At 38.0% G+C, this 19,372-nt stretch overlaps 1 protein-coding gene across 1 annotated transcript in view; it reads right to left on the minus strand.

Annotated features, from left to right (window-relative positions):
• Positions 1-19,372, minus strand: part of LOC134664655 (acetylcholine receptor subunit alpha-like) — a 130,511-nt gene that overhangs the window by 9,682 nt on the left and 101,457 nt on the right. The window contains exon 8 of the mRNA XM_063521398.1: positions 702-896. Coding sequence (XP_063377468.1) covers positions 702-896 — 195 coding nt within the window. The remainder of the gene's footprint in view (positions 1-701; positions 897-19,372) is intronic.

A 19,372-nucleotide genomic window follows, 5' to 3' on the forward strand; every position in this document is an offset into this window, starting at 1 on the left:
TAGGCAGTAGGCATAATATTTGAAAGGGCGAGGAAGGCATTCATATTGGTAAGCGGCCGCTGAATGCGAGCCCACGTGGCTTTTGCCCGACCTTATATTTACCGAGTCGAGACTCTTTGTGTGCAAAATTCAGTGCAGTTTCAGCATTTTTTGTAGACCTAAATACATTTTTGCTCAAACGCTTGAGACGGTTACAAATAATTAGGGTGTACCTATTATTTTATTTAAGTAAGTAATCTTGTCGTGGAAGAGAACAATCTCACACCTGAGGATGCCGAAGACCGGGCAAAGTGGAAAAGACTGAGCAGGAAAGCGGACCCTGGCGCTAGATCGGGAAAACGCTAGGTTGAAGAAGAAGAAAAAGAAAATCTTGTCGTGGAAACTTGGTGTCAGTAACTCTCGGAAATAAATAATTTTGGGATGAGTTTTTTGGAATATACTTATCTACAAAACGATATTTCTATTTAGTTTTTACCGCTAACTCTCTCGATGTTTTTCTTTTACAGTCACCTTCAGCATGCCGGTATAGAAGTTGTCTTCTGCCCCTACTACCCCGTCCAACACGTTTTAGTACATCATCATCATCATCATCTCAGCCATAAGACGTCCACTGCTGAACATAGGCCTCCCCCTTGGACCTCCATTCGTACCGGTTGGAAGCGACCCGCATCCAGCGTCTTCCGGCGTTTTAGTATACTCACCCTGAATTCAAGTATGTTGTGTGTGTTAAGTCCTCCTTGCTCGGCGTCCGCGTGAGCGGGCGCGGGTGCGGCGCGGGCGGCGGCCACGCGCCCGGCGCGCAGCAGTCGTCCTCCGCGGCTGCTAACCGGTACGGGTACAAAGGTCGTGCCGCGCCGCCGCACCGCACGACCACGCCGCATGCTGTGTACCGCGACCTGAAATACGATATTTTATTAAAGTTTTGTTTTATGCAACCTGCGATGTCTTTAACTTTTGTGCGAGTCGGACTCGCGCACGAAGGGTTCCGAACGTATTGTGCAATAAACGGCAGAAAAATCACGTTTGTTGAATGGGAGCCTCACTTCAAGGACTTAAAGTATGTATATGTCTTAAAGCAAATTATATAGGTAAATTTACCAAAAAACAACTAGGTATATTTTAACTCATCTCCAGTATTTAGCTACCTAGCTATACCTATCTCAAGTTTGTTCATTTTTAAAAGGTTGTTAAAGCACTTTTAATATCCCTGTAGGCTTAACACAGGAACGCCGCGACATTATCTCGCTGGCGAGATAGGCTACCTGTTTTTTTCTAACTATATCAATTAGAGAGGCACGCTAATGTTATACAATACTTAAGTTTGTCATGCGAAAGAAAACAACAAGTACCAACATATTGTTCTTGAACCGTAATAACTAGGTATGACGTTCCCACCGTATTTATGTAAAGTTCTTAAAAGCAACGAAATCGTTAGGCAAGAACGACTGCCAAAAATATACCATATATTTTGGCATATTTGGTAGATTCACTCTTACCAGTGTTTATCATCATTTATCATCCGCCATTGCAACCAAAACCGCCAACTACGCGTTCCCTACGTTGGTTCTGTGCCAACGCCTCCATAATTGCACATAACAAAACCGAATGGCACGGTCGTGCTTTCGTCGAGGCTGTAATGGCTGAAAACTTTGATCGTTCAAAAACTAGTGTTACAATGTTGGCACGTTTGAAGTGAATACATTTGTGTGAGTAGGGTAAGACCACCAGTGAATGAACACTTAAGCAATTATCCAAGTTTGAAAAATCATTGCTCAGCATTCATTAATAATTGGAATAATTAACTGCAATTTAATCAATCCTCATTTAATAAATAAGAAAGTAATTTCTGCGATTTTTAATTACTTTCATAGTTTTTGAGTTATACCAGAATTTACCAAAAACTACCCAAAAACCTAATGAATGAACATAAAAACTAGTGAATGAACACCGAAAAACCCAGTGAATGAACATTATTTAACTCTTTTTAATTAGCATAATAAAATCATTTTTATCAGAAACACCGTTTCCGGCTCTATTTTAATAGGTATAGCGATAGCATTTATATCTTTTTATCCCTCCATATTGACTTCGAATCGATTAGAATGTAATAAAATGTTATTCACCAATAACATAGAAACCCGTTACATATTAAAAGGAAAAAATAAAATCAACCATTAAAACAAGAACCAACGTGCATATTTTGATGGAAAGGGGTCATGCTCACGAAATAATGCTTAAAATAATAAACTTGCCACTGCATTGTTCGTGGTTACACTGTTCATACATAGAATTAGTAGAAATCCAATAAATGAACAAGCCAAAGTTTGTATTGTTCATACATAGGCATGACAAATCTAGTAAATGGACTATAGAAATTTGGTTTGTTCCAATACTGGCTAAATGAATCAGAATCGTTTTCTATGCAGAATCACAAAAAATAAGCTTAATACGATTGCGTTTACATATACATTTGGGAGAAAAATGAAATCTACGCGACACCAGTAAATGAACACACTGTTCATTTACTGGTTTCAGAACATTTGATGAGCCAGTAATGGAACTGTAAAAAATAAAGACTTAATCGCATTATACGCCTACAAAGTGTACATAAATAGAAGGTTCAACTCTTAATCTAACCAAAGAACTAAACTTTGTACTGGTAAAAATTAAAAAAGTACTTCATAAGTTGCTCCAAACATACACTGTTCTTATCTGGGATCTAATATTTGCATACAAAACTTCAAATCCAGAAACGGGTAAACTTCAAACGCCAGTCACATCCTAACTTGTCGAAAATAAATTTATTACTGGTTGTCATTGCATAGGAAATAGAGTTGTTAATAAGAAAAAAAATAAGACAAGTGGAAGAAATTGCTATATTTCTTATTTTAGACGAAAAACGTGATTTTGTTCATTCACTGGGGGGTGTTCATTCACTGGAGGGTTTACCCTACCTACCTAATTTTGTTTCGCTCAATTTTGTAGTTAGATTGTTAACGCATTCACTGCCAGGGGGCGTGGCCTAGGAACAAACTTGTATGACGGTGAACGCACATGTGCGTTGGGGGCAGTGAATGTGTTAAATAGACTCAGCCGGCGTATTATGGATAGCTTTATCCATCTTTATCCACGTGATAAAACAACTGTCACTTTTTAACACCATGGGATAGAAAGTGACGGACACCGTTTTATCACGCTGTCACGTAGACAAGAACGACCATCATATCCGCACTGGCGTCTTTAGCAAGCAACTCAAGCACACACTCAAACGTCAATTGTTTTAGTTATTTTCTGTTATTCGCTCTTTGCTGCTGAACATATGAAAGAATAACTGAATAACATTCAAAGACAGTGTGTGAATGTGTAACGAACATACATATACAATTAAGGTCGCGTGCGTTCGTTCAATGAACGATCGCATGATTGGGAAGATGATGCCAAAATGTGGTGCTGTTGATTACTTAAAAACTTCATAGCATTATTTATTAACTGTCAAGTTACGAAAATGATAAAATATCTTTTATCGTCAAAAAGCTTGTATCTTGAAACCGCATCATCATAAGCAGGTATTACGTAAGTTTTGGCTTGAATTGATATTGCTATTCCACTACTGTCCATCTAAGTAGAATATATATATATGCTTTTGATGTTTTTTAGGTAGTTTGTAAGAAACACTTGAACGTATTGGAAAATCCATAAAGTAAAAATAACAGTTAACAGAGTCATGTGTACCTATGTGCCTTATTAAAAGTAAGATTCACTCATATACTTCTGCTTCACCGGCATTACAAAACTAATACGAATCTGTTTATGACAAACGCAAAATACTTTCACGTCTGTTTCATTCGTATATTTTATAATATTCTTATGCGGTTCGCGCGAGCCGTCTTGTAAAACATGTCATATTTCTCGCCTCCTTACGTTCATTTTCACGACACATTATTCATAAATCATAAATAAATATAGCACACTATATTTCCTGCTTTCTAGCAATATCTTTGAAGATACATTTTTCTGACAGACTATTTTGTCCGACATATAAATATATTACGAATTTATCGATCGCTAAGATACAGTGCCAGCCACTTGAATAGCCTCACTCACCAAAATTAATATTTCTCATAGTAATATAAAAAGGAGATATACATTAAATATTAAATATGAAATAAAACAAGAAGCCTTGTAATAGTACATAAAATATTTATTGTTATCTAATCAAAGTCTTAAGAAATAACGTCAAACAAATAATTGGCCCTTCCACTTAAATAGCCTCACATGCTAAAGGATACTTTTTAGTTATTAAAACTCTTTCGTTTAATATTTTGTATACCTTCCATTAGACCTTATTAATTCGAAAATATGATTAGGTAGGGATTCATATAAAGAATGTATGTAATAATTAACGTCCACAGAATCCCAAAAAATGTAAATAGTTTGAATCAGTTCTTCTTTATTACTAAACTTTCTTCCGTTGTAATAAACTTGCCGAGACAGCCCACCCCAGGCATTCTCCATGATGTTCAGATCAGGAGACAAGGATGGCCAATCTAGAACTTCAATCTGGTTTTCTTCAAACGACTTTGTAACTATGGCTGACGTGTGTATGGGAGCATTATCATGCTGAAAAAACATTTTTTTTTCTACTTATTACTTTTCTCGTCTTACTTTTTGTTTCTTTTAATAAATTTAAATACTATTCAGCATTTAGTCTTCCATCTACCATAATTAAATCAACAGTATCATAGTAAGAAATTGCTCCCCAAACCATCACCGATACGAGAGTTGAGTGATGACGTGATAGTACTTTCGGATCTTTCCTTAGGTCATGAAAATAATATTTAACTCTATCTGGACCACCTAGATTAAACTTTTTCTCATCACTAAAAATCACATTTCGCCACTCGGTTTTCCAGCACATGTACTTTTTGGCAAAAGACAGTCGATCCGCCACATGTTGTTCGCGCAAAGGAGGTTTACTCATGATTTTTAGTGTTCCGTACAAAACTTTGTTTACGGAACACTTATGGGATCACTTCGGTCTTGCAAATCAGTTAAATACGTTTTTCTCAGAGACCGTTTGACATAGATACCTAAAATTTGGAACAGTTATAGCAATTACCACCACTCATATTGTGAATAAGTCAAAACTGCTTATTTCTTATTAAAGGGGGAAATTTAGGGGGTTGAGAGGGGTAGGCTGAAACTTTTTTCATTTGTAAGAATCGTGTGGGGTACCATTAGAAAGCTTGCAAAAAATTGAGTCGATGGACTGATTTTGACTTCATTTTAGACTGCAATATTTTCGTCAAAAAATGCATTTAAAGTTGCAAGTTTTCATACAAAAATTTTCACCTCTGTCCTGGCGATTTTCGCGAAAACTATAGCTAACAGGCAGCTGACCAGTCAATACCCAACTTAAAGAAGCATGGAGACGGCGGGAAAATTATCAGCTTAACTTTATCTTTATTAGTTTTTCAACTGCAGCTTGACCTTTGGTTGCTTAGGGCTAGCTAACTGATGCTTACACTGGTCAATTCATATTAGGCGAGAAACATCCTTAGTTAAAACATTGGCATTGAAATTTATGACTTATGTCTTTGACACAAAGTTTAATTCTGCTTGCTTATTTTTGTGGGATATTTAATTTTATCTCAATAGCCTACTATAAGTATGAGAGAGATCTACAAAATACGACCTTATTATATTGCAAATAAGTTTCAATTTCGAACGGGCTTTCCAAGCAATCGACTAGGCAACTCAAAAATCTGAAAAATTCAAATTAAGAATTCCGTTCTTGACTGTCGTTGTGTTTTTTTTTCCACAATAGGACACATAGAGTTAGTAAGGCGTATAGAGATAATAAAGTCATTTAATATTTATGAACAGCTTTGGCCTCATGTATAGATTTTATTGAGAGTATCTGATTCGTCGAAACATTATACACAATATTCCTTTTCATTAAGTACCATTACATTTCTGTATTAATTGTATAATTATAATATCTATTAATTATATTCAGTACTTATGTATATTTTTGAACGGATCGGTGAGCAACAAGATTCAGGGCTATAACCGCGAAAATAGAAGTTCGCAAATTGCGAGCATTTTTCTCTGTCACTCTAATTACGCCTTCATGGAGTAAAAGAGAAAGATCCCCGCAAATTGCGAATTTCGGTTTACGCGGTAGCCCCTCAGTCCTGTTACGAGAAAATAATTATGGAAGACATTAATAGTATATGACAGTTAAATATCACAGTTTTTAGAAACAAAGGTAAAATTGACGAAATATTTAAAGTAAGCCGATCTTGTTTTTTAGCAGTTCTAAATAATATTAAAGTCTATATATATGGCATAGAACTAGAAACAAAATCAAATAAAAAATAATAATGAGTTCTAAATTCAAATTGAAGGAGTATGTTACATTTTAAGATATTATAGGCCAAGCGCGCACCACGATATTAATTTTTGCGACACGATTTTAGAATCGCGCTGTAATATATCGCAGAAAATTCACTGCGCGCACTGCGATGAAAATGAAAAAGTCGACCAGTCGCTTGTCATGAAACGTGTCTTTAATATGCGATTGCTGTATGACTTTGAGCATTTATAACACAAAGGTGATCCCCGTCTATTTCCATAATTAATTGGTCAACATCTAGCGTCTCATTTTGAGACTCCATTGGAGATGCAGGTGCCGAGATGTTGGGGTTTGGAGAGCGAAATGCCAACTGAGGTCCGGCCGGGGTGCGATTTTATTATCATAGTGCGCGCGGGGCCATACAACTCCGCATGCTGCAATTCACTTTGCGACAATCGCGTCGCGAACAATCGCGGAAAAATGTGACAAATCACAATTTAAAAATCGCTGCGATTTTTTTGTCGCATATGCGCGCACTAACATATAAACACATACGTTGCATTTCTGCGACAAAATTATCGCAGGACAAAAAATCGTGGTGCGCGCTTGGCCTTACTCGAAATAATTATAATACATCAAGCATTCGCGAGATGCTCGACTTCGGTATTCAAACACAAAGCAATAGTACAAGAATCAAACTAAATGCAAAGGCCGAAGGAGCGATTCGAAGATCCGAAGCGTCCGACAGACGCGCGCCTCCCGTAACTTTTCCAAGTATTTTTAAGTACAAGTGTCTAAGTCGCAAGATCCAAAGACTGAAGTCGCATTGGGCCGAAAGCCCGAAGCATCCAGGAGGTCAGTTCTAAACACAGGTAATTAATACAAGTGTCTAAATGCGAAGGCCGGAGGCCGAAGGCCCGACGCCTGCAAGATGTCAGTGGTTAAACACAGAACTGACAGCCTGGACGCTTCGGGCCTTCGGCCCTACGCGGAGCTCGGCCTTCGGCCTTCGCATTTAGATACTTATACTATTGTTCTGTGTTTAAGTATTAAGTACTAACATCCTGGACGCTTCGGGCCTTCGGCCCTACGCGGAGCTCGGCCTTCGGCTTTCGCATTTAGACACTTGTACTATTGTTCTGTGTTAAAGCACTGACATCCTGGACGCTTCGGGCCTTCGGGCTACGCGGAGGTCGTCCTTTGGCCTTCACATTTAGACACTTGTACTATTGCTCTGTGCTAAAGCGATGACATTTTGCTAAAGCTCGGCCTTCGGCCTTCGCACTTAGACACTTTGTACTATTGTTCTGTGTGTGTAGTTGAATACGGTACCCTAAAAACAGGCAAACAACCTCTGTAAAATGTAACGATGCGAGCGGTACGGCTACCATCAGTTTGGCATTGACATAAACGCTACCGTGGGCGTGAACGTAATTTACTTTCTATGCATCTCGCTCGTACTGACATATTAGTGCGAAAGAGATATACCTATAGGAAGTAAATTACGTTCACGATATCGTTTATATCAATGCCAAACTGATGGTAGCCGTACGGAACACTAAATGCCTCGAGCTATCTCGGACTTGGCCAAATTATTTTCGTTTGAGGTGGGATGATGTTCTAATAATTCGTCGAACTGTAGAGAGAGATACTCTAGTATTTATTTCACTAGCTATCTGCCTGGCGGTCTTGGTGGAATTTGAAGCAGAGCGTAAAATAAGTCGACGTTCACGATCCATAGTGGCAAATTTTGTGCGTCCTTTATACTGGTGGCCGTAATTTTCCTTATTGTTAACATAATTATTAATAACTTTAGGGCTGCGACCTATTTTTTTAGCTATCTCACGATGGGATAATTTATGAGTTAAATAAAAATTAACCTTTTCAATTTCTAAACTTGTAAGTTTTTTGCCACGTCCTATAGTCACAAAAACATTGTGTTTATCGCGTTACTGCAGGTACTTAATAGAATGCCTTCTGTATTATCTAATCATAATAAAATAAATTTGAAAGCGAAACATAAATGCACGGTTTGGACAATTATGTTACACTGAGGCTATTCATGTGGACGACCCGTATTAGCTCTTGCGTCCACGACGTTTCGCGCGCAGACAAGTTCGGACTTGTGAATGTGTCGTTCGATAAACGTCAGGGCGTACAATTCAAATTTAAGATATATTGATAGAAATTATCACGTATAATTATAATACTCACAATATATAGGTGAGGCTATTTAAGTGGTTGGCACTGTATTTTCCTCAATATTTTTTTAGATGAATCCGGGATAGGTACTGTCATCAAATCCTGACATGATGATAATAATAATAATCTCTTTTTATTATTATTTGTGAGATAAAAGGCTGCAATTACAGGTAATTACAAAGCTCCACAAAACTATGTTCATTATGTTTTACTGTCGAGTCAGGTCTTAGTCTCACTCTCTACATATATTAGCTATGTGAATATATGTAAAACAAGACGAATTCAAGATAGAATGAAACGGCACTTTGGTTTTCTCCAGTCGATACCATAACACAATAGACAACGTTCGATAAAACTGTACACCATTTCTGTTTGTTATTTTTATTGGCTACTTGTCAAGTCGTAATAGGACGGGAAATGAGCTTTTGTATTCGCTTCAGCGGAGAAATATCCATTATAGAAGCTTCTTGCAGTGTTGGGTTGATTTCAATTTATTATCTTCCGACTAAGAACTTCTCATCCTATGAAGAATCCGCGTTGAAGGAGAGGTATAACAATGAATGCTTAGTCAAGTCTTTTCATTTATATATTTTCTCATAAAGTCAAAAACCCGTTAACGTCTTTATAAAACGATAACGTTTTAAACTTTCTTTCTAACAGACAGTGGTTTACGTTATCTCATTCATATTTAAAAAGTCGCCGAACTTTACCGATGTCTCCAACTTTCCTGAATTACGGCCGCAACTCAATTAAATCGCTGTAGCTCGGCGCTGTAATTTTAACTCTTCCGAGGCAGATGCTTAATAAAGTCATGTTGCCCGAGTAATCTGGAGATCCATTTAGGTACGTAATGTTCTAAAACCGCACAGCGTCGGTGCAAGACCACTTGGGCTGGTAATTGATAGCTTGACTAAGTGAAACAGTACCGTACCGAGTGATCAGTGAGTATTTACCTATTGATACAGGTGAGGAGCGACAATTCCCTTACATATTTAAAGAGTCTCGGCGCCTGACAAGCACCACATTCTTGTTTACTAGTTGTTCATCCACCGGTACAAGATCAAATAAGTTGTTTACAGCTGTTGCGGGTGAAGCTAGAAATTTCGCTGTGTGGTGAGCTTAAATTGCAGTTTGTTACACGAGCTTAAAGTGGATAAGTTTACAACTTAATCAGTATGTACGTACGCATACGGAGCGAGTAAAATTAGATATTTGCCTCTTCTGTCTGCGTAGGTAGCACCTTCTACCCGTATGTATTTAAGTACCTACCTATGTTCTAGTTATAGCTCTACAAGAAAGTCGTACAGTCGGCGTCGTATAGTAGGTACAAAGTATTCATATTATACGGTGTACCGAACTATTTGAATACTTTGGATGCTATCTATTATATGACGTAAGTTAACATGCAGATTGCAGACCCGTCACGACCCGACCCGTAAAGTGTTGCAACTGTTTAATAAAACTTAAAGAAAAAAAACATGTAATATTTTAAGAATATCATGAATTTATAAATGAGTATCTATGAGTATGAGTAACCTAACCTAACTTTAGGTACTTTAGCACTTCCTCAATAAGATTAGGCAATAAGCTAGCCCGTTATTTTACTGTACCTACTTCAAGTACCTACCTACCTATCAATAAGCAATTCGCAAACACGTAAGGCATCTACTTACATTTTATAAACGCCCTTATAAACCGAGATAAGCTCAGTAAGCCACAGGCTATTTATCATTTATTTACGACGCTAATAAAACCTATCATCGTATTATACACTTTCGCGTTATCTGGCATTATATTAAGATGTTAAAAAAGACAGAAGTCTTTTCATAACACGCGTAATATTTTTATCATTTGACATGTTTTGGAAAAGGGATAACCTCACCGCAACTAAAACTGTTTTGGGCAAGTCCCAGGGGACCTTGTTGAGCCGTAACACGCTTTCGAGTTCAATCCTAAGGAACAGAGGTGGAACAGAAAAAAATACGAGATCAATATCAAATGAGATTAAAGGAAAACGCAAGCGTTTCTGTTTCACTCGCACTATCTCGAAGCGTATGCGATGTAAAGCTTCTAGGGATATGAAAGAAGACGTTTATTCAGGAGCGACATTCTAAAGAATGCAGATGAGAATTTTGCCTCAAGTTAATATAACATATTTATTTATTTATTTTATTTATTTATTTATTTATTATTCGGAGAACCAACAGCTATCAATTGTACAATAGATATGTATATAGATAACAGAAAGCCAATTATAGGTTCCCGCCAATAGCAACAGGTTAACAAACAAATGGTGGTTAGCACTAAATTTTACAACGTGTTACCACTAATATTCTAAAATACGTATACTTATTATATTATTCTACAATACAAAGCAATACTCTTTATGGTACATACTGAACTAGGAAAACAAAACTTATTAATAATATACATCTATCGATACAGTAATATGCTATCGCATACGACTCGCTCACTTAAATAATTTGTCTGTCAGAATACGTCTTATAGTTGTGATGTTGCTATTAAAAACGTCAATATCACGCTCTTTCGATAGTTCATTTAGACTTTTACCAGCTCGTAATAGAAAGCTATTCTTTCTATAATTTCGCGATGAAAATGGTATTGAGAGGGGAGGGAAGTATCTTTTAGACCTAGATGGAATATTGAAGGAGAGCTTAGCGAGCAATTCAGGACAATCAATGTTACCATTTAAAATTTTAAGTATATAAGTAATATCTGCAATCTGTCGACGTTTATGTAATGGAACAAGATGATGTTTTTTACAGATACTGTCATAATTTGACGAATTATAAGGAGTTTTCAATTTAAAACAGAGATATTTTACAAACTTTTTCTGTATACGTTCAATTCTGTTAACATAAATATTATAACATGGGTTCCAAATTTGAGACGCATATTCAAGTTTGCTTCTTACATATGTACAATAAAGAACTTTAATGGTTTTAATTTGGGTAAAATGTAAGGAGCTACGCATTATAAATCCCAATACCTTAGTAGCACTAGTTACTATATTATCTATATGTGCGTCAAATAATAGCTTTGAATCATGGGTGACTCCCAGGTCCTTCATATATGACACAGTTTTGAGCACATGATTATTAAGCTTATATGTAGTTGGAATTGCATTTTGTTGTCTCGTGAAGGTTAATGTAAAACATTTAGATACATTGAGGTCTAATTTATTGGTCTGACAATATGCAACGAGACGCGTAAGGTCATCTTGTAAAAGAGCAGAATCATCTAATGAATTTACTTTGGTAAAAATTTTCATGTCGTCAGCAAAACAAAGCAATTTAGAAAAATGGAAACAATCACTGATGTCATTTACAAATATATTAAAAAGCAAAGGCCCCAGCAACGATCCTTGCGGAACGCCACTGGGAACAGTTACCCAGCCAGACATATAGTTGTTAATGACGACAGCTTGCGACCTGTTATTAATATAAGACGTGAACCAGCGCAACAGATCACCGTGAATACCCATATTATTTAACTTAGTGATTAGCAATTTATGGTCAATTCTATCGAACGCTTTACTATAGTCTGTATATACTACATCTACTTGACTACCTTCAGACATGACTTTAGTTACATAATCATTAAGGAGTATTAAATTTGAAACGGTAGACTTACATCGCAGGAAACCATGCTGGAAAGGACTAAAATAATTTTTAATTGCCGCATAAACTTGAGTATGAACTAGTTTTTCAAGTACTTTAGCAAGTATACAAAGTTTTGAGATTGGCCTATAATTTGTTACTTCTGTTTTTGGGCCTTTCTTATGAACGGGTGTAATGTAGGCCGATTTCCATATCGAAGGGACGTTACATTCAACAAATGAGCGCTTAAATAGTAGAGATATAGGAATCACAATAGTATTCGCGCAATTAATCAAAAATAGGGCCGGCATATCATCGGGTCCAGCTGATTTTGACGGATCCAATTTTAACAATAACTTTACAACAGCATCAGAGTTAACTTCTATATTAGTTATATGCAAGATAGAACTAGCCACAGAGTCGACCGGCACCACTTGGTCAGTACTAGGCGCAGAAAATGTTGTGTAGAAATAGTTTGAGAAAGCCTCACATATATCTGCGGCTGTATTGACCAATCTTTCATCATACTTTAGACAACTCGGTACACCATGTGTCTTAGAACGCGATTTAATATAGGACCAAAACTGCTTCGGGTCTTTAACAATATTATTTTCAAGGCGTCGAACATATGTTGCAAAACATGACTGTTCAAGTTTTTTGACTCTGTCCCTTTGAATATTAAAAGAGTTTAGATCAGATATATTACCATATATACGAAATTTTCTTAGATATTTAGATTTCTCTTTGATAGCTTTTTTAAGCGCAGGCGAATACCACTTAGGAAAACTATCAGTATGACATATTTTGCTAGGAATATATTTTAAACGCAGTTTTTTAAATGTGGAATAAAAAAAGCTAACCGACTCTTCTAATGAGCGTCGCGAGAATTCATCCTCCCAATTAATCAAGGTCAACTCATTGTTAATGGAAATATAGTCACCTTTATTATAAAAATATTTTATGCGAGAAGCGGGCTTTAAACTACTTATTTTTGCAAATTGAATCGAAACTAATATAGCTTTATGATACGGATCTATCGGTACTAAAGGGTCCAAACACTCACTAACATGTACTACATCATTTGATAAAACAAGGTCTAATAACTTACCATAATGGTTACGGACATCGTTGTATTGACTTAGGTTTAGCGTGTATAACTCATCAATGAAACTGCACTCATCGTTAGTTTTATAGTTCGAGGGCATCAAAGTAGAATGCTGACGAGTCCATATAATATTGCTCATATTAAAATCGCCCATTATTAAGTATTTGTCATCACACCCACGTAATACAGCTTCACCTAGGCTATTAAGGAAATTCGATAATTGCTGTGAGAAAGTATTACCATTACTTTGTTTACACAAATATAAAACACATAGGTGCAGTTTAATTGATGTGTTATGGTGGCCCTTAATAGTCAATGTCACCCATAGATCCTCCGCTGATGAATGGTAGGTAGGTTGAGGAATGACTGCCAACTCCCTTCGAGTAGCTATAATAACGCCTCCTCCTCGATTTTGACCAGTTAAAAGGGGATCACGGTCTCGCCGCCAAACGACATATCGATCATCGAATAACTCCGTGTCCAATACTCCATCTAGTAGCCACGTCTCTGTTAGTAAAATTATGTCATAAGATGCAATGCTTAAGTTACGATAAAATAAAGAAGTTTTGGAACGGAGTCCCCTCACATTTTGGTAATAAATTGTAGGATAATTACCTCCCCCGTTATTATTTAAAGCCATTTGCATTTACAATATGCATAATAACATAATATCAACAAATTAATCGAGCCTGGTAAACAGTGACTAAAATAAAATAAGCGCATACGGTAAAAGAGCTTCATTTGGGACTGTAAATAAATGCAACACAAAGTAGAAATCGTAAGAAGACATAAATGATTTATAGTAAGTGCGAAAGAGCGAGTGATTAAGCATAACTTAAAAGGTCTATGCTGGACAAAGACAAATATAATTAAGTGAGCATGCCCTGAGCGACGATTCTGGAATGCGAATAGCGATAAGCCGTGCACCCGATAACAATAAGCAGCTGGTCCGGCCGGGCCGGGCCAATCAGTGATGCTCAAACGTTGGCATACATGGCCAAAATAGTTGATAGCACAAATTGACATAACTGTAGCGGACTGGAATAGAGACAAAAAGTAAGCTAAGATACAAATTAAAGTAATTTGTTTAAATCACTTTCATTATTAATGACATGAACTTTCGAGTTGTCATCCTTGCGTACGTGAATCTTCGCAAATTTCACCCACACATATTTATAGTTTTTAGATTTCAATTGGGTTTTCGTTTTCGTTAGCAGCATTTTGTAATCAGGTGTTAGATGATCATTCACAAAGATCTTATTATGATAATCCTTGAATCCGAGTTCTTCCGCTGATATAGTCTTCCTTTGTCTCGCTGATGCAATGAAGTTCTCTTTGACATAACGATTAACGAAACTAACTATGATAGATTTTTCTTTAGAATTGTGAACGGGAATCCGGGATATGTAATTAATATTGGTGGTTTGTATCGGGTACCCAACTGTCTCGCCAATGCGCTCGATGATAGTGAAAAGGTTCTCATTATTCTTGATTGGGACACCTTTAACTTCTAAATTGTTTAGACGGTACCATTGGTCACGATTTGTGATTTCCCCCTTAAGCTGATCTATCTGTTGGGTAAGTGAGTTAATTTTGACATTCTTTGCTTCGAGATCAGGTATTTTCTTCTCAACTTCGTCTAATCGCGAATTGCATTCAGTCAAATTAGCACTATTTGACTCGCATGAATTTTTGACCTCAGTCAGCTCCAATTTTATGTCTTTTACGTCATTCACTAGACCTGGGAGACACGCGAGGTGAGCCTCCATTTGTTTCAGCTTCGCCATAATCGAATCAAGGTCAGTTGCCTTTGAAGTTGTAGGTGTAGTCTTTTTGCATTTTAGGCACTTCCACGCCGCTTTTCGACTAGCGCTGAGTTTTCTGTATTCTTGCTCCGTTTGGTTAGCACAGCAATATCCTATATTGTTTTCGCAAGATCCACAGCGAATAGCGTCAGTAACATCGTCACCACACAAAGCACACTCCATGATAGAAATATTTGGATACAAAATGAAACTTTGAGAAACACTGGCTACTAAGACAAGTTGCGTAGGCTAATAGGTGGACACGTGCGACGTAGGCGAGCGAGCGCACCAGACTGATATAGGTAGGTAATATAGGATCAATAAATAAATATAGGATAAACCTACTTGCCTTTCCACCGATTTGATTTCAGATAACTGGGGGCCAAATAGCCAAGAAGAAAATCGTTTGCAGAAAACGAAATGAAACGCTCTCTCTTATCACTCTTCCATAATTAGTGCGATATAGAGACAGATAACGTTTCGTTTCACTGCGAATGATTGTCTACTTAGCTAGTTGCTCAGTATAATCTCAAAACCTCCCTGGCAACGGGAACGCAGTTTTTTTGGCCAGTCTGTATAGAATACAAGTTTATTCGGCTTGCTTTGTCTAAGGTGATTTTCGTTGACGAGACTTGTTAAGTTTAACGTCCCGTAAGCGTAACATGCATTCGCCTTATTAAATGTTACCAGTGAGCACAAGCAAGTGTAGGACGTAGCTACTAGTTTCCCGTTGTAAAACTAGTGGCTAGCAACTAAGGTTATGTTTCTAGTGGTAGTTTCGGAGACAAAGCAAGTTCCTGCCGCGGCTCGAGGCACTTGTTGGCTCGAGTTGCCCGCTGTCGGCACCTGGACGAGGCAAGTTCAGCTGCAGGTCTAAACTTATGTCAGCTGTTAAATTGTAGGCTGAATGTTATTGTCAGGTTAGCTGCAAACTTGAAGAATATTTTATGATTGACTATCTATCTAGCTAGGCCAATCAAATTAGATCCAAAAAGCGCTTTGAGGAATTTATTCCCAGCAAGCTGGAAATCGTTTTAATACCTTTATTTGGTCATAAATGCGTATAATCCGAATTTCCCTCTAATTTCTAGAAGCAATTTTCATATTTTTAGCTTTTGTGCATAATCTTTACAAATTTTTAAAGTGCATTTTAGGCCTATGTTTGCGATTTATTATATCGAGCGAAAGTCAAAAACTCAGAATTCGAATCGATACAATCCCTCGAGAAAGGCCTCAAGATTTCTAATTAAATTTATGGCAGCCGTATTGTGATCCAAAAAAGCGCTACGACTTTTTAAAAACTCAATTTACTGTACCTTATGTGTAGAAATTAACTTTGTCAATTTTTTGAAATTTACGAGTCACCCTGAACAGCACCTGGTCCAATCGCACCGTCTCATTAAACGTTCGGAAGTGAAAAGCGATGTAAATTCACAGAATTGCTCCATCGCCACCGGTCCAAGTTTCGGGCTGAGTTTACTCCCCTTAGAGACACGATGTCTTGCCAACTTTAAGCTTATTAATATTAAAGTTAAGAGCTGCGGGAAATAAGAGGGCAACTGTGTCGGTCTTTACCAACTTATAATTAATTTACACTTGTTATTGGTCTGCGACTGTTTATACGGAAACTGAGGCTTCAATCAAAATTGATAGGCAATTAAAAGAGGAGTACCTAGAGTATTAGATACCCAACAAAAATCTTTGTCTAATTAATCTAACAATGAACGTCGAGAAATCTATTCTGATTTCTGATTTAAGACAACCGCTAAAAGCGTCAACATTAAAATGATTTTGGAACGATTGAAAAAATATCCAGTGTACAACCAGTGTTCAAGGCTTTACAGGCTTTTCATTCGACACGTGTGGCCGTAATGTTCACATCCTTGTTGTCTAGTGTAGGCCATAATAATCGTGCTCTCTGATTATCCACAGTTTTTATGGCTCTCGATTTCAAGTTATACTAGATAAAAGGTATACAAAATGTGTTGTGAATAATACAGGACGCGTCAATAACCCTCGGACGCTATTGTCCGCGAATGCGGTGTCCGCTTTGCTCGTTGTTTGAACATAATCCGGTGTTACACCGCAGATTACATAATGCGATCGCACATGGTAGGTAGGCAGGTGGTTAACCTACCGTAAAATGGAGTGGCTTTGAAATGCAAGGTGACATTAAAATTTCGATGTTTAGTTTATCGTATTTTACTACGCCGGAATTTTAGTACTAGGTAAGTATGATGAATTCGTAGTTATCCAATTAGTTACATGAAAAGTAAATAATAATGCTACTAATTTTGTGATAGTTTAGATTATCAAAATAAAATAATATTTTCCTAAAATCACTCCATTGGTAAATTTAAATAAACACACCTGTTGTGTTAGCTGCAGGTTATTTGGCGTGTTTTGTTCGAGATTTTTAGGAAAGCTATTGTTCAAATATTATTTCACCAATAGTTCCTTGAAACTGACCGTGGAGGTTAAAATATAGTCGCCGTTACAAATATAAAAAAAAATGTAGTAGGTAACCGTTACGTCGTCGCCCAAATCTAATGTTTAGTTAATTTCATTTTTATGTGTATTGTTTTTCTTTGTCTTTTCTTTTACTTGTAGTTTCACAGTGCAGTGCCTTGGTTTTATACCGTAATGCTGTGTTACTTATTTGATCAATAAATAAAATAAATAAATAAATAAATAGTTCATATCATTCTGTTTGGCCATAGGACATCGGTGTTGGGTCGTGGACTACTTGCGCAGTACCCAATTATAATTCATCAGACATACCTTACTGTCCTTCTTTATGACAGTAGCGTATCTGCTCGCTGTAGTTTTATGTCATCTGTATTCTTGCCGCACTATGGTTCGGCGTCACACCGCAAACTTTATACGATCAACAAAAGCGTCACTCTAATCACGTGAAACTTGTAACAATGGATGGACAATGGACCCTTTTAGGAGGACTCGTGCTAGAACGGCCCGAGACCCGACCCAGGCTTCCGACACATCGTTTTATATGACGGGTGTTCGTTCACTGTTCGGTGATCACGTGATGGTTTCTATAGAAAACTGAAGTTTCTGACGCTATGGCCCAGACCTAAGGGCCTACAGCGAACACCGAAGTTGACAAATTGCGCGCATCTTTCTTTGTGACTCTGGTTGCGCCTTAATTAGCGTAAAAGCCGAAGATGTCGAAGATGCCCGTAATTTACGAACTTCGGTCTTCGCGGTAGGTCTTCTAGGCCGTTCTAGAGCCGCCGACCACCATACTTTAACTTAAAACAAATGTAAGATAGAATAAATAATACTACCTACTACCGTGCAGAAAGGACACTTCCTAAAAAACCGAAGTTTGACAATGATTCAGGGACGAATCATGCTGTCCCCTTGTAATGTATGGCACTATCCTTTTTGACTATTTAAGGTTGTCAAAATTCAAGACTTTTATCTTATCTGTGGTCGTGCACGTAAAAGGACGTCAAGTGGTGCCAACCCTAATAATTGCTGGAGCAATGCTGAGCCGAATGGAGCCGAGTTTGCCCAAAAGGAGGAGTGTCTCCCCACTGCTACCGTTGCGTATATTGGAACATAAGTACCTGTTCTTGGTAAGCAAACGTGGTAAATGTGGATAAAAAACCACTTTACCATTGGCGCCTCGTCTTGAAACATTACCTCGTCGTGTCGAACTTGTACTGCGGCCGCTTCATGAAGAGCAACCGCGGCAGTATGAAGATGAAGACCCGCTTCACCCACGGCGCCATCCGTCTTGAAACATTACCTGATCGTGTCGAACTTGTACTGCGGCCGCTTCATGAAGAGCAGCCGCGACAGTATGTGGATGAAGACCCGCTTCACCCACGGCGCCATCCGTCTTGAAACATTACCTGGTTGTGTCGAACTTGTACCGCGGCCGCTTCATGAAGAACAGCCGCGGCAGTATGTGGATGAAGACCCGCTTCACCCACGGCGCCATCCGTCTTGAAACATTACCTGGTCGTGTCGAACTTGTACTCCGGCCGCTTCATGAAGAGCAGCCGCGGGAGTATGTGGATGAAGACCCGCTTCACCCACGGTGGCATCCGTCTTGAAACATTACCTGGTTGTGTCGAACTTGTACTGCGGCCGCTTTATGAAGAGCAGCCGCGGCAGTATGTGGATGAAGACCCGCTTCACCCACGGCGCCTCGTCTTGAAACATTACCTGGTTGTGTCGAACTTGTACTGCGGCCGCTTCATGAAGAGCAGCCGCGGCAGTATGGGGATGAAGCCCGCTTCACCCACGGCGCCAT

This window comes from Cydia fagiglandana, chromosome 5 (genome assembly GCF_963556715.1).
Source record: "Cydia fagiglandana chromosome 5, ilCydFagi1.1, whole genome shotgun sequence".
In the NCBI taxonomy this organism is placed as follows: domain Eukaryota; kingdom Metazoa; phylum Arthropoda; class Insecta; order Lepidoptera; family Tortricidae; genus Cydia; species Cydia fagiglandana.